General features: G+C 55.3%; 1 protein-coding gene across 4 annotated transcripts; it reads right to left on the bottom strand.

The window, feature by feature from the left end:
- Positions 1–5,305: 5,305 nt before the first annotated feature.
- On the bottom strand, positions 5,306–13,274 carry TAGLN2 (transgelin 2). 4 transcript variants are annotated; one of them, XM_010348532.3, is made up of 5 exons: positions 13,167–13,274; positions 7,450–7,657; positions 6,835–7,009; positions 6,446–6,548; positions 5,306–6,124 (listed from the first exon to the last, which is right to left on the bottom strand). In XM_010348532.3, exons 2-5 carry the CDS (start codon positions 7,627–7,629, stop codon positions 5,983–5,985), a joined length of 600 nt encoding a protein of 199 aa, XP_010346834.1. In that variant the 5' UTR covers positions 7,630–7,657; positions 13,167–13,274; the 3' UTR covers positions 5,306–5,982. The 4 variants fall into 4 exon arrangements, with proteins under 4 accessions (XP_010346834.1, XP_074245873.1, XP_039316056.1 ...); XM_074389772.1 differs by lacking the exon at positions 13,167–13,274 and adding an exon at positions 12,514–12,534; XM_039460122.2 differs by lacking the exon at positions 13,167–13,274 and adding an exon at positions 12,168–12,191.
- Between the last annotated feature and the right edge of the window lie 554 nt (positions 13,275–13,828).

Raw genomic sequence — 13,828 nt, 5'->3', positions numbered from 1 at the left:
TGCCAACAGTGATGTAAAACAGTTGACAGTCCCAGTGTCTGAGGAGATGTTTATAGAACCCCTTCAGACCTACCCCCAGCTCCAGTGATGTTGGTCTGTCCTTACCTGATCCCTGGTTCTCACTGTCACTCAGGCCTTTTTGCCCTTCCCCACTCCAGGCAGGAAAGAAATAGCCCCTCACCCCACACTGAAACCTGACTTCTGACCGCAAAGCCAGGGACTGCTCCTTTTTCCAGAACGGTCCCCCCATCTGGCTCTCCCACTACCCTGGGCTGATCATCAAGGGAGACGATCCCTGAGGTATGCCACCTCAGCTCCCCATGACGTCACCACCAGTCACCATGCAGGAATTCATCCAGAGCATTGAGAGGCAGACAGTAGTCCTCCCACAAAGCCCTATTTGCATTTCTCCAAAGGCACATGTCACGGGTTTCCTGAATTATTGTGGCTCCCGTCTGTGTTGTATCTACCGAACTATGCACTCTTTGAGCAAAGAGATCGTGTATTAATAATCCACATCCCCCATAAAAACAGGACCTCAATAACTGTTAAATGAATGAATATATGAATGAAAAAAATCAGTGTGTATATGAGCATGCCCAGGCAGAACTGCCCATTTTTCTCTGCAACAAGATACCATTTGTCCTATTATTGAAGACATTCCTCCCGACCCTTAAGAGATTCCAAAGGCTAATAACCTTCAGAGTCAAGAGGATCGTTTTTCCTTGTCTAATCTAAGTTTCTCCAGATGCAACTTTGGTGCATTTTCTTCTAATCTGCCTCCCTGGCCACTGGGACTAAAACTCATTTCTTCTCAAGAAGACAGTTATTAATTCACCCTTTTAGCCTTTTCTTCAACAAATTTAATCCCAGGCCCTTTATTGTTCCCCCCTGGGGTCCTATCATCCAGCTCTTTCCCTGCTCCACTGCTCCTTCGGCCTTCTGCCAAGCTCTCAGAGGCCTCCTTCAGCGGTTGAGGCAGGAATGGGACATATTGTTCTCCACGGAGCCATGTACAAACACACAGATGCCTACGCACACAGGACAAACCCCTCTCTGCACCCATTATCCCCAATCCTTGGTAAACACATACTCATAGGTAGCCTCCACCCACAGCCACAGATTCATCTCCTCCCACCTGCACTCCCCCCAGCCCTAGCCCTGCGAATTCTCACACACCTGGATGCACACTCACACGCACATGAATAGGCGGCACAGAGCTACGCTTGTTACCCACAGGTGAGCCAAACTGGGTGGAGCATCTGAAACCCTCTTCCTTCTCCCTTCGTCCTCCTCCTCCTCCTCCCCCTCCTCCTCCTCCTCTTCCTCCTCCTCCTCCTCCTCCTCCTCCTCCTCCTCCTCTCTCCCTCCCTTCCCCAGCTCTCCTTTCCATTGGCCACGACGAGCCAAGCCTACTTTGCCTCCACCTCCATAGTGATTTTCCACTTCCAGGCTGAAGGCCAGGAACAAATAACCAAAGCTGGTTCCTCCGTCTTCCTCCTGCCCTCCTCCCATTCTTTTTTCCCCAAATCCTCAAATCGCCTTCCATTGAGAGAGAGGTGTGGGGGAAAAAAAAATCACCTTCCATTTATCCAGAGCATGCACTCCACCCTCCAACCTCCTTTCCTCTGTCTGTAGGAAATGCAGCTTCTCGGGCTTTTGTTCTTTGGAAATGAATAGTCTGGAAGCATTGGAAGCAGACAGACGAGCTGGGCTTTATCTCAGATCTGATGGCAGGCTGGGTTGCTAGGCCCTTGGGCTGGCTGGGCACTATGTTGCCAAGCCGGGGGACTGAAGAGCATGAGGGTGGTGTCGTGCTCATTCATTCATTCAACAAATATTTATCCAGCACCTACAACATGCCAGCCACTATTCCACATGAGCAAAACCAACAAAAGCCTGCTTTTCTGTAGTGTACATTCTATGGGAGGGGACAGAAAATAAATAATTAAAATATATTGGGTGTCAGGTAGTGATAAAAGCAAGCAGGAGCAGAGCACGGGGTGCAGGCTGAGGGTGGAGTGTGCAGTTTTAAATGAGGTGATCAGGGAAGGTGACATCTGAACAAAAACCTGAAGGAGATAAGGCGCAACTGGGGGTGAGACCTGGAAGGAGATAGTTCCAGGCGGCAACAGCAGCCCTGCAAGGGCAGAGTGTTAGGAGACACCTGATAGGGAGTCGAACAATGAGAACACATAGACACAGGCAGGGGAACAACACACACCGGGGCCTGTGGTGGGAAGAGCGTTGGGGGTGGGGCTTAGAACCGAGGTGATGGGCTGATAGATGGAACAAACCACCATAGCACACATACACCTATGTAATAAACCTGCACATTCAACACATGTATCCGGAACTTTAAAAAAAAGAGAGAGAGTCCGGGCGCGGTGGCTCAAGCTTGTAATCCCAGCACTTTGGGAGGCCGAGGCGGGTGGATCACAAGGTCGAGAGATCAAGACCATCCTGGTCAACATGGTGAAACCCCGTCTCTACTGAAAATACAAAAAACTAGCTGGGCATGGTGGCGCGTGCCTGTAATCCCAGCTGCTTAGGAGGTTGAGGCAGGAGAATTGCCCGAGCCCAGGAGGCGGAGGTTGCGGTGAGCCGAGATCGCGCCATTGCACTCCAGCCTGGGTAACAAGAGCGAAACTCCGTCTCAAAAAAAGAGAGAGAGAGAGAGAGAGAGAGAGAGAGAGAGAGAGAGAGAGAGAGAGACTGCCACAGTAGGGAGCCACGGAGAATAAGGTATCGGGAGATGGCAAGAAAAGGCAGAATCATATACAGGCTGGTGCCTGGTCTCGGCTCCTGGGCCTGAAGTGGGGTCAGAGATGAGAGAGGCCGAGTTTGGGGATGAAATTGTGACCTCAGGTAAGACAAAATACTAAAAAGCAGAAAAACAGAAAGCAAAACAAAATGCTGGGATGCCAGTGGAGGCCGGTTCCAGAAGGAAGCAGCAGCTGAGTCTGCAGTTAGATGGAGAAAGGGGACGCCGAGATTCCTTACAAGGCTTGGGTGGTGGTGGGTGCAGCCAGAAGAAAGGGGAGCCCCACGGATGAGCACCTCTCAAATCCAGCCGGTGTCTTTCTTGAAAATAAACTATTCCAGGGAGTGGGGATAGGGCCACCCAAAGCATCTTCACCCGTGTTCAACAGGATGGTGGCGAAGGGCATGACACTACCGGCATCAGCTTCCTCTCAGTCCAGGGTCCACACACAAATGTTCTACCTTTTATTCCCCACACTTCCATTTCCTGAGCACTGTGTGCTCACCGTCCCTGTGCAAAGTGCTTTCCGAGCCTCATCTAATCCTCATGGCAACTTCATGAGGGGGGAACTATCACCTTCAGCTTGCAGATGAGCAGCACCGCCCCGCCACCTACCACCACCTCTGTCCCCTGGTCCCTCCACAGCTTCAGTTCTTGCTGAGCCTAGACCTGCACAGGCTCAGCTGGGTTCAGAGCCAGGTTGATTGGATGCAAATCCCTGCTCCTCCCTTAATTGCTTTGTGGCCCTGGGCATGTTCCCTGGCCCTTCTGAGACCCAGTCTCCTCACCTAAGGACAAAATGGGGAACATATTACAGTGATAGCCACTCCTGGGCATTTGTGAGAGTCTTCTGGGAGAAAGCAGTGGTTCTCAGTGCTGACACGGTGACAAACGGCATTTCTCAGAGTTGTGAGGCGTGTGGCCAAAAATTTATAGCTATTGTTAAACCAGGGAAGGTGATGGTTTGTTGTCCTAGTATAAATAGCGAATTCAATGTTTTCTCTGCGATGACATCACTAGCATTCCACAAAGCCTTCCTGAATGGGAGATGAAGGATCTAATTCCCTGGGAATTTGCCCATAGGCTGCAGCCTATCTGATCTGTGCCACAGTCTGTGAGAGCACAGCAAGCAAGCAAATACAGCCTCTCCCAAGGTGTGGCGTGGCGTGGCATGGTGTGGAGCCAAGGCTGACAGCCATGGCTATGGAGCACTGGCAGGGGGCCTGGCCCCTAGTGGGTGCTTCTTGGAAGAGGGAGCCTTGGAGAAACAGGGGAGCGAAAGGGGAGAAAATAAAAGCTCTGGTTATAAACCTGTGTCCCTCAGGCACAGGGTCCTGACTTTCTCCTCCTAGGGAGACAGAGATAACCCTAAAGTAGAAAGGGGGAGAGGGGCAAGGAAGGCTGATGGGGTTGGAACCTAGTGCCAGGCTGGCCCAGGGTGCCTCAAATTCCCCCTGGGGAGACACAGGGTCTGATTGGGAAGCCTTGGGGTGAGGGTAACATCTAAAGGTTAGAAACTGTGGGTGGGGCTGGGCATGGTGGCTCACAAGCCTGTAATCCCAGCACTTCCAGGAGGCCGAGGCTGGGGTCTTGGGAGATGGCAAGAAAAGGTGGAACCATGAGGTCAGGTGAATCACTTGAGGTCAGGAGTTCGAGACCAGACTGGCCAATGTGGTGAAACCCCATCTCTACTAAAAATGCAAAAATTGGCTGGGCGTAGTGGTGGGCACCTGTAGTCCCAGTTACTCGGGAGGCTGAGGCAGGAGAACTGCTTGAACCCGAAGGCAGCAGTTGCTGTGAACTAAGTGGCGTCACTGCACTCCATCCAGCCTGGGTGTCAGAGCCTGACTCCGTCTTAAAAAGAAAACTATGGGTAGTGCACTCATGTCTGGGTCAAGGATAGGCACTGGAGACAACATGACCCCAAACTGACTGGCCCAAGGTTACCCACCTAGAAAGGAGGCTCTACCACCAGTCCCTCCCAGGCGTGTAGTTTGCAGGTGCTTAGGACCCATCAACAGCCGCCGCCACCAACTCACTCCTGCTCATTCCCCAGCTTTCCACTCTCCTCACCACTGCAGCCCCACCCTCAGCCCCTACACAGGTCCCGCCAACTCCAACACAGACCACCTCGTCCCAAGCCTGCCTGAGGGCCTCTCACCTGGAGACAGCTGCCCTTGCCAGGATTCATGGTGGTGCCAGCAGCCAGCCCCACTCTCCTAGAGAAGCTGTTCTGGCTGTAGAGGCAGACCTAGCCAGAGGTAGTAGGCAGGATTATCCAATTCCATTGGCTAGAAAGGGCCTTACCTCCCCGTGGACACTGTCTACATACTCTTCATTCAGCTGTGAGATCCTATCCTCACCTCAATTCCAACCCACCCTCCCCTAAACCAAGTGAGAATGGGGATGGGGAGGAAGCTGAAGACAGGGGTTCGCACTGCAAACTCTCATCTCTGCCCTCCTTCCGGCATCACTCACTGCCCTTTGCCCAGTACTCCCAGCTTCCCCACAGTGGCACAGTGGTCCCAGACACCGCCAGAGTCCATTCAAAAAAGACAAATTCTTTATTTAAATCAACAAACTCATCTTCCTCAAGCCCCAGACCATGGTAGACAGCCCTCCCTCTCCATCCCCTCACCCTACCCCTTAGCCACAGTGAGGGGAATGGAAAATGAGAAGCCATGAGGGCCTCTGCCAGGGAAGGCTGCCCCAGATGTGTGGTGAGCACAGTCAATGCAGCTGTGGCTGGGGCAGCAGCTGCCACAGGCTCCTCCCTATAAATTAAGTTCCTGCAGCAGCCACAGCTGCGGGAGAAGCATGCTTGCAGAAGCAAGGCGAGTCCAGCATCAGAAAGCGGAGGCAGCATCACTGACGCCCAGCCATGCATGGATGGAGGGCACAGAGCTCAGGGACAGAGCAGACCAGGAGAGAGGAGAGGCATGGTGGTGGGGGTGCTGAGGCCCCTACATTTTGGTCCCAGGGGAAAGGAAGAGCCCAGTTGGTCCAGTTTTGATGAGTATGGGGTAGGGAATGTATTAGTAAGCTAGGGGAAGGGGCTGCCAATAGGCACCCCAGAGGTGACAGGACAGGCTGAACCCCCACCCTAACAGAAGGGAGCTTGAGAGCTCTGGGGCTCTCTGGGAATGTCACTGCTAAAATATATATCTACATATATATTAACCATTCGTGGGAGGGCAGGGGCAAGGCCTGGGGTGGGATCAGAGGATCTGGCGTGGCATACCGTAGCCGGTCATGCCTGCCTGAGACGCCCCACGGTTGGTGCCCATCTGTAACCCGATCACGTTCCTGCCCTCTTGCAGCTGGTTGTCCGAGAAGTTCCGAGGATTCTCCTTGGATTTCCTGCATGGCAAGGGAGAGCTGGTTAGGAGGAGGTCACAGGCTACCCTAGTAAATCCCTTCCCTGGACAGAGCGCAGGCTTTGCTGTTGACTCAGGACTGGTGCCAGCTCTGCCCTCAAGAGCCATAAGCTCTCTGAAGCCACCGCCTCATCTGTCCAAAGGGACAATCACTTGCCATGCCAGAGGGTATTGTGAGGATTAAGTGAGATGAGGACTGTTCTGAAAGTGCTTTGTAAAGGGCCAGCTGCTACTGAGATTGCTTATTTCCCAGGGACAGGGCTGGGCACCTGCTGGACCCTGAGGCTGCCCCAGCAATACTTACTTAGGGAACCAATTGGGATCCCCAGAGAAGAGCCCATCATCCCGGGCTACTGCCAGCCCACCCAGATTCATCAGCGTCCGCTGCACACAGGCCATGTTCTTTCCTGGGAAGGAGAATGGGAATGTGTCAGCCTCCACAGGATCCCAGATGCCAGGATTCCACCTCTATCACTAAGTCAGCAGGCCTAGCTTCCTAATTATTTTTACAATTCATTTCCATACCCTTCTCCATATTCCAGCCCACAATATGACCAAGTCCTCCATAAAACACAAACACACCCCTCTTTCTCCTCAGGGAGACAGAAAACAGTCCCTTCTCCCCGGTCAAGAGGGCCCAGCCCCATCTCTGGTCTCCTGGATGACAGGCCCCAGACCCTGGCCCTGTCCCACCTTCCCAGAGATCCACGGTTTGGAAGATGTCGGTGGTGTTAATGCCATAGCGCTCAGCTGCCTGCAGGAACTGAGAGATCTGCTCCATCTGCTTGAAGGCCATGGTGGAGGCCTGGATCTTCTTTACAGGGGCCTGCCCCTCGGGGTACAGCGCATTAATGAGCTCACAGAGCACCTGGATGAGGACAGCAAAGGTGAGAGCGTGCCTACCTACCGCAGCTCAGCATGCACCACCCTCAGAATCAGAGACAAGGACCCAGAGGGGCTCCTGTCCTGCCTGAAGACAGCTTGGACTCTTTCACTAGGGTAAGCCTCAGGGTCCTTCTCGCCAGCCTCCTTCCTCCAAGCCCAGAGTGAAAGGCCAGTTTTTAGTCTTTCCTTGCTAATATACTCTCCCCCAGCTCTCTCCTGAGAGCATTCACCCTTACCCTCCACTCCATGGGAAGGGAGGAAAGCATGGGCCCTCTCACATCCTCGACAGAGACCTTCAGGCTGAGGAAGAAGCTGGGACTTGTGTGCTCTCAGCCTTCCCCTATGCAGGTTAAACTATCCCCAGTCCGCTGGGCCCAGGCCTGCTCTGCCTGCACTTCTAAGCCAGTGGGGCCCAGCTCTCACCGTGCCATCCTTGAGCCAGTTCTGGAAGTTCTCCCGCCCAGGCTGGGGCCGGCCCACATCCTTTCGGCACTGGGTGGTGATCCACTGGATCAGGATCTGCTCCAGGTCTGCGTCATATTGCTTTTCAATCTTCTGCTGCACCTCCCGGCTCAGGCCATATGCAGGTCCCCTGTTGGCCATTCCAATGGGTGGCGGTGGCTGTGGGAAGCTAGGGAGAGGACACACCCGGGCCTTCCATCAACACCTTGCAGTCTGGGGAGTGGGGAATTCAGGAATTCTGCCTGCTATATCCCCCAGGGTGAGCCCCAAGGGTGAGAACCAGAAATGCTGCCAAATGTAACCCTGCTCTTTATATCCCTGGCAAAGAGAATGATTTGGGGAGAGGAGGGAGAATGTGCAACAGTTTGGGAACCTGGTTGGATCTACTCTCACTCAACCTCTGGGTGTTCTTTGCTTCTTTTTTTCAACCATCTAGGTTGGTGCAAACCACTGGATTTTAATTGAGCACCTACTATTTGTGCTAGGGATTGTGAAAGAGAAAGAAGTCGCTGGTCCTCAAGTACCCACAGTGCCATCAGAGAGACACAGTGAATACACATGAACAGGTAAGGAGTGCACACAAAGAATATTGAAGTGTACAGTTCAGATCACGTGTTGTAAGAATTAAAAGAAGCAGATGGGCAGAAGCAGCCTGGGAAAGCTTTCTGGAAGAGGCAGGCCTGAATAGGTCCTTGTGGGATTTCAGCAAGCAAAAGAAATTGCCTACGAGAAACCAGGCAATAAAAACAAATTCTAGGGCAGGGCCCGGTGGCTCACGCCAGTAATCACAACACTTTGGGAGACCAAGGCAGGTGGATGATCACAAGGTTAGGAGATCGAGACCATCCTGGCTAACACAGTGAAACCCCGTCTCTACTAAAAATACAAAAAATTAGCCAGGCATGGTGATTCGTGCCTGTAGTCCCAGCTACTTGGGAAGCTGAGGCAGGAGAATTGCTTGAACCGGGGAGGTGGAGGTTGCAGTGAGCCAAGATCACACTACTGCATTCCAGCCTCAGCAACAAGAGCAAAACTCTATCTCAAAAAAAAAGAAAAAAAAAAAAATTCTACTTTCCCTTCTCGGAGCTACAATAGGCAGAATCATGGCCCCTTAAAAGGTATCCATGTCCTAATTCCCAGAACCTGTGGATATGTTACCTTACATGACAAAAAGGGACTTCATAGATGTGATTAGGACCTTGAGATGGGGAGATAATCCTGGATCATCCAGATGAGCCCAGTGTAATCACAAGGGTCCTTACTAACTGAAAGTGGGAGACAGGTGAGTCAGAATGGGGGAAGAGACAATGAAAGCAGAAGTTGGAGTCACACAGGGTCAAGAACCAAGCAATGCAGGTGGCCTCCAAAAGCCAGCAAAGGCAAGGAAACGGATTCGCCCGAAACCCCCTAGAAGGAACACAGCCCTGCCGACACCTGCATTTTAGCCAGTGAGACCCCTGTTGAAGTCTGTAGAACTGTAAGATACTGTATTTGCGTTGCTTTAAATCACTAAGCTTGAAGGAATTTGTTACAGCAGAAATAGGGAACTAATCCAGGAGCCCTGGGTGATATTTCTGGGGAAACCTCGGAAGAGAGGGCAGGATGGGGAAATACACAGGAGGGTTTCTTTAACTTACTTGGAGGACCTTGATTAGCAAGAACTGGGTGGTTTCCCAACCACCAATGGCCCGAGTCGGCCAACCTCACTGTGGCAGTGTGTTCCCATCCAACACCTCACCACCTGGGTCTGACACTCAGAGGCTGAGCAAGATCCAGGTATGCTACTGATGCCAAGGGGAGCCAAGAACCGAGAAGGGGCACAGTCCCCATTTTCTGTCCCATCCTCACCCGGGTTTGGTCTTTCTTCTCCAAAACTGAGCTAGCTGTCAGGCTGCTCATGAAAGGGGACCCCCAGGACAGGCATCTTCATTCAAGGGAGGAAAGAGAGCCACCCCTTCTTTATTTTTGAGATGGAGTCTTGCTCTGTCGCCATGCTGGAGTGCAGCGGCGCAATCTCGGCTCACTGCACCCTCCGTCTCCCAGGTTCAAGTGATTCTTCAGTCTCAGCCTCCAGAGTAGCTGGGACTACAGGCGCGTGACACCAAGCCCAGCTAATTTTTACATTTTTAGTAGAGATGAGGTTTCACTATGTTGGCCAGGATGGTCTTGATCTCATGCCCTCGTGATCCGCCTGCCTCAATCTCCTAAAGTGCTGGGATTACAGGCATGAGCCACCTCGCCCAGCCGAGAGCCACCTCTTCTAACCACATCTGGCTCCAGGCCAGGTCAGCCTTCAGGGATGAAGTCACTCTGGCTCCCCCTCTCCCACACACTCAGGTTAAACAGTCCCACCACCCCCTCAGTAGGCCTTGGTGCTCTGCAAAATACAAGGGGACCAGCGTGCCTCAAACCCTCAACACGCCTCAGTCACAGAAGCTGTGTCGCGGGCCAGTCCCTCCCAGTCCAACTCCAACATGGCTGCTTCTTTCTACCCCAGCTTATCCAGCTGCACACTTCCGTCATCTCCTCCCCAAAATCAGTTATTTTTAAACCTCATTAAGAGCAACTCACCCCCCTCCACTTCCCCCAGCCCGAAAGCTGGGTCAGATAAGTGTCAGTCTGGGCCTTGACCCACAGTGCCAGGCACCCACACCATCAGCTGGGGGAAGGCAGGCGGGGTGGGGTGGCTGAGGTCTGAAGACAAAGCAAGACAAGTGGCCCTGCCCTCCCCTACAGCCACTCTACCACAGAAACCTCTAACCTCCGAGGCACGGGGAATGGCTGGAAGACAGGGAGGATGAGGAAGGGGCTAAGGGCTACTACCACCGGCAAGCCCCCTTTCTGCAGCCCAGGTTCACACCTCTCTTCTGCGAGTGGCTGTGCTCTAGTCACCTGGGTCTCTCGGACAGTGTTTCCAGGGACCAAGTGGCCTGAGGCTCAGGGATTAGCATGGCACAGGTAAAGAAAGCGCAGGACAATGATTAACCTAGACACTGGGGATAAGAGCAGAGAAGAGACTGAAGCCAGACCCTTCCAGGGCCCCCAACCCCCAAGGCAGTACAAACTTGGCCTCCCAGACCCACCATCACTGGGTGGAAAGTGGATGCTGGGGCCCCCCCCCCGCCTCCACTCCGGGCCTGGACGCAGCTGGCAGGGTCACGGCCTCCAGCTGCAGTGTGTCTGCTCCACTCCGGGCCACTGCCCTCCAGCGCTGAGGTGCCAGAGCCGCAGGGCGGAGTCCTGAGAAGGGGCAGTTCCAGCCAGGCCAGCAGCTGTTTCTCCTCCCCACCCCCACGGGCAGGCAGGAGCTGATGGGCTGCCGCTGCTGGAGCCGGGAAGATCCAGCCCAGGGACCCCCAGGGGACCTGCCCCTGCCCTCCCTAAATCATAAAGAAAATAGCAAGCAAGTTTCCTACCAGGGTGGGGAGAAGAGATATGCCCAGCTGCAGGACAGGTGTGGGGGACCCCCAGAGCTGGGGAGCCCAAGGGAAGGCGTCGGCTGAACAACCTGGGGGATGGGCTGGCAGCGAGCAGTCTAAACCCTAGCGCTACAGCAGCCGGAGAACAACCCTCACCCTCACCCTGGAGTTACAATAGGCGGGAAACGGGGAGGGGCCACGCCAGGCACTCGGCCCCACCCAGACCCTGGGCTGGAAGCTTACCTCACCAAAGCCAAAGCCAAGGCAAAGGCGGACATGGGTGGGGGAGGGGAGACTTCAGGGTTCTTGGCGAGGGTGTTTAATTGGGAAGACAAAGGGACTCCCATCCTCCGTGCAGATGGGACACGGGGGAACTTCCCAACTCGGATTTGGGGCAGAGACTGTTCTCAAAGAGTACAGTGAGGGCACCAGCCCGCTGAGCGAGGTGCCACAGGCAGCCGCAAGGATGGGGGGCGGCCCACTGTTAAGGGAACCAACGTAGGGCAGCCCCTCACCACCAAGAGTCAGGAGCAGAAGAGAAAGCTGAGGCCACACAAACAGGAAGCTCCAAGACTTGCGTGGGAGGAGGGATGAGGTGGGGGCCGTTGCCATGGCTTCTGTATACCAAACACAGTGTTGGAGGCTGGGTGGGGGCCCCGGGCAGAAACACCCCGCTGCACACAGACATTGTGGTGAGCCGGCTGTGAGTACGGGGGCAGAAGTGGGGTCGTCCCAGCAGTTCCCCGGTCTAGCCAGGTGCAAGGGATTCCTCCAGGAGGCAGCTACAGTGGGAACCGACAGCATGTGGGGGAGATAAGAAATGACCCGCGTTGGGGAAGAAGCAGGCGCAGGAAGCAGCAGTTAGGAGAAGAAACGCCCTGGGAAGGGCAAGCGTGTTCTGAGCTAGAGAACCCACAGCTCAAAGTTCTGGAGGGAGAAGGATGGAATGAAAAAGGATTGTGGGGGGAGTCTGGCGGGGAGGAGGGCCAGGGCAGAGGCCTTGGGGTGAGGAAGGGAGTTGCTGTTGGACAAAACCTATTTGTTGGTTCTGGAATGGTAGGGCCCCTGCTGGGCCCGCCCTGCCTTGGCCTCCTCTGCAGTGTTAGGTCTCCGCGGCAGTGGGGAGGAGAAACCGGGAGGGGGCTGGAGACAGAGCGCTATCGCTGCCTAGTGCTCTGGAGTTAAAGAGGAAACTGCGGGGAGTCCCGTCCCAGCCACAGGTCTACTACCTCGGATCCCACACTCCATCCCCACTCTCACCCCGTTTCTCTCTGCCCCACGGATACCAACTGCGCACAGAACTCCCAGGACACCGGCTCCAGGTGGCCCCGGGAGGCCCGCGGCGCTGGAGGAGGCGGCAGTTCACTTCCGCTCCTGCAGGTCCTGCCCCCCAGCCGCCGCCCCCACCCCCACGACCACACCCTGGGCCGTTACAACACATGAGTCACCCACCGCCCTCCCACCGCTGGGGTGACGCAGTGGTCTGGGCAGCCCGCCCGCACGCCCGCGGCCACCACCGGCTTTCCCAGCAGCAGGGGGCACCCGGTGTGGGCAGCGGCGCTCCGACTGGGGTAAAAGCCGCCATCCGTACCCCCCCCAACCTCACCCAGGCAGGGCACCCCGGGGCGCAATCAGGGCTGCAGCACTCAGACCCCCGAGGTCCGGAGACTGTCACAGAGATGACTGGAGCTTCACAGAAAGTCACCGTGCGACCCAAGCACAACCCTCCACCCCCCAGCCCGTGACCTCGAGTCCCCAGAACAGCAAGCTGGCAGGAGCAGGAATGCAAAGGGCGGCCTCGGGGACGCAGAAGGCACGCAGCGCCCACACGTGCTCCTGGAACCAGGAAGTGAAGGGTCGCGCGGGAAAGCCCGGGAGCACGAGCTGAGCCAGGGCCGGCGCCGGGCCCCGGGGTCACTCGGGGCCAGCCAGCTAATGTCCGACGCCCTTTTTTCCCCTCGTCCCATTGAGGACTCTGCGATGGAGCCCGCGGGTGGTACTTAGTCCCCGAGTCCCTGCTCCGGACGGACGCCCCGTCTGTGCACAGGCTAACCTCGCCTGACCACGTCGTCCAACAATGTCGGGTCAGGGCTTGGGGACAGGACCTGACAGCATGGGGATGGGCAAAGCAGTCACCGCACGCTTGCCTGGTGGCAGTCCTTGATCTGGAGCTCGCTGGAGCAAGTCCAGAGCGCTGGCTTCTTGCTTTCTACAGACTACGCACATCCCCCCGACTCCCGTCCCCCTCGAGCTGCTCACCGTTCGAGCCGGCTGGAGAGCTGCGCACTCACTCAACGCAGGGGCTGCAGCTGCAAGTGATGCGCCCTGCCCAGCCGGGGGTTTTCAGGAGGGTCCGCCTCAGACGGGGCGGACCCGGGGCGGGGCAAGGGCCAAGAAGGTTTAAAGGCGCCGCAGCGCAGAAAGAGGGAGGACTGCTTGAGGGAGAGGGACAGAACAAGGGTTAAAGGTTCGGGGAATCTGGACCTACAGAGGCAGCTGCAGTGGTCTCCACCCTGGAGAACCTCAGCCTCCACCGGGAGCCCGTAGACTTGTGCCACAGTAGGAAACTTTCTGCCTAGAAAGTTAGCTAAAGGCTGTGGGCGTGTTTATGTGGGAAGAAGCCTCCTAGTTTAGAGGCTGGCAAGGTAAACGAAAGCACAGGAAGACCTTCTCCGACCCCAACTGACTAGTGTGTGACAGGACTGGGACTTGCAGGCCGGGACAGCACCCCCACGTGATCTTGCTCCCCTCTTACTTCAAGCCTGGGCAGCGACTAACAGTGAGGTCACTCTTTGCCCAGGGCCCTAGGGGCGTGGTCGGTGTTGGGACCCAGGGTTCAGACCTGTCTTCTCCCCACCTTTCATCCCCTCTTCTATGACCTGGTATCTCTTCCTAAATCCTGGAGGGATCAGAGGGGGAGG

The sequence above is a fragment of the Saimiri boliviensis genome, chromosome 19 (assembly GCF_048565385.1).
Source record: "Saimiri boliviensis isolate mSaiBol1 chromosome 19, mSaiBol1.pri, whole genome shotgun sequence".
Classification (NCBI taxonomy): domain Eukaryota; kingdom Metazoa; phylum Chordata; class Mammalia; order Primates; family Cebidae; genus Saimiri; species Saimiri boliviensis.
Note: the sequence above shows the minus strand (reverse complement) of the source record. Positions and strands in the feature narration are given on the sequence as shown.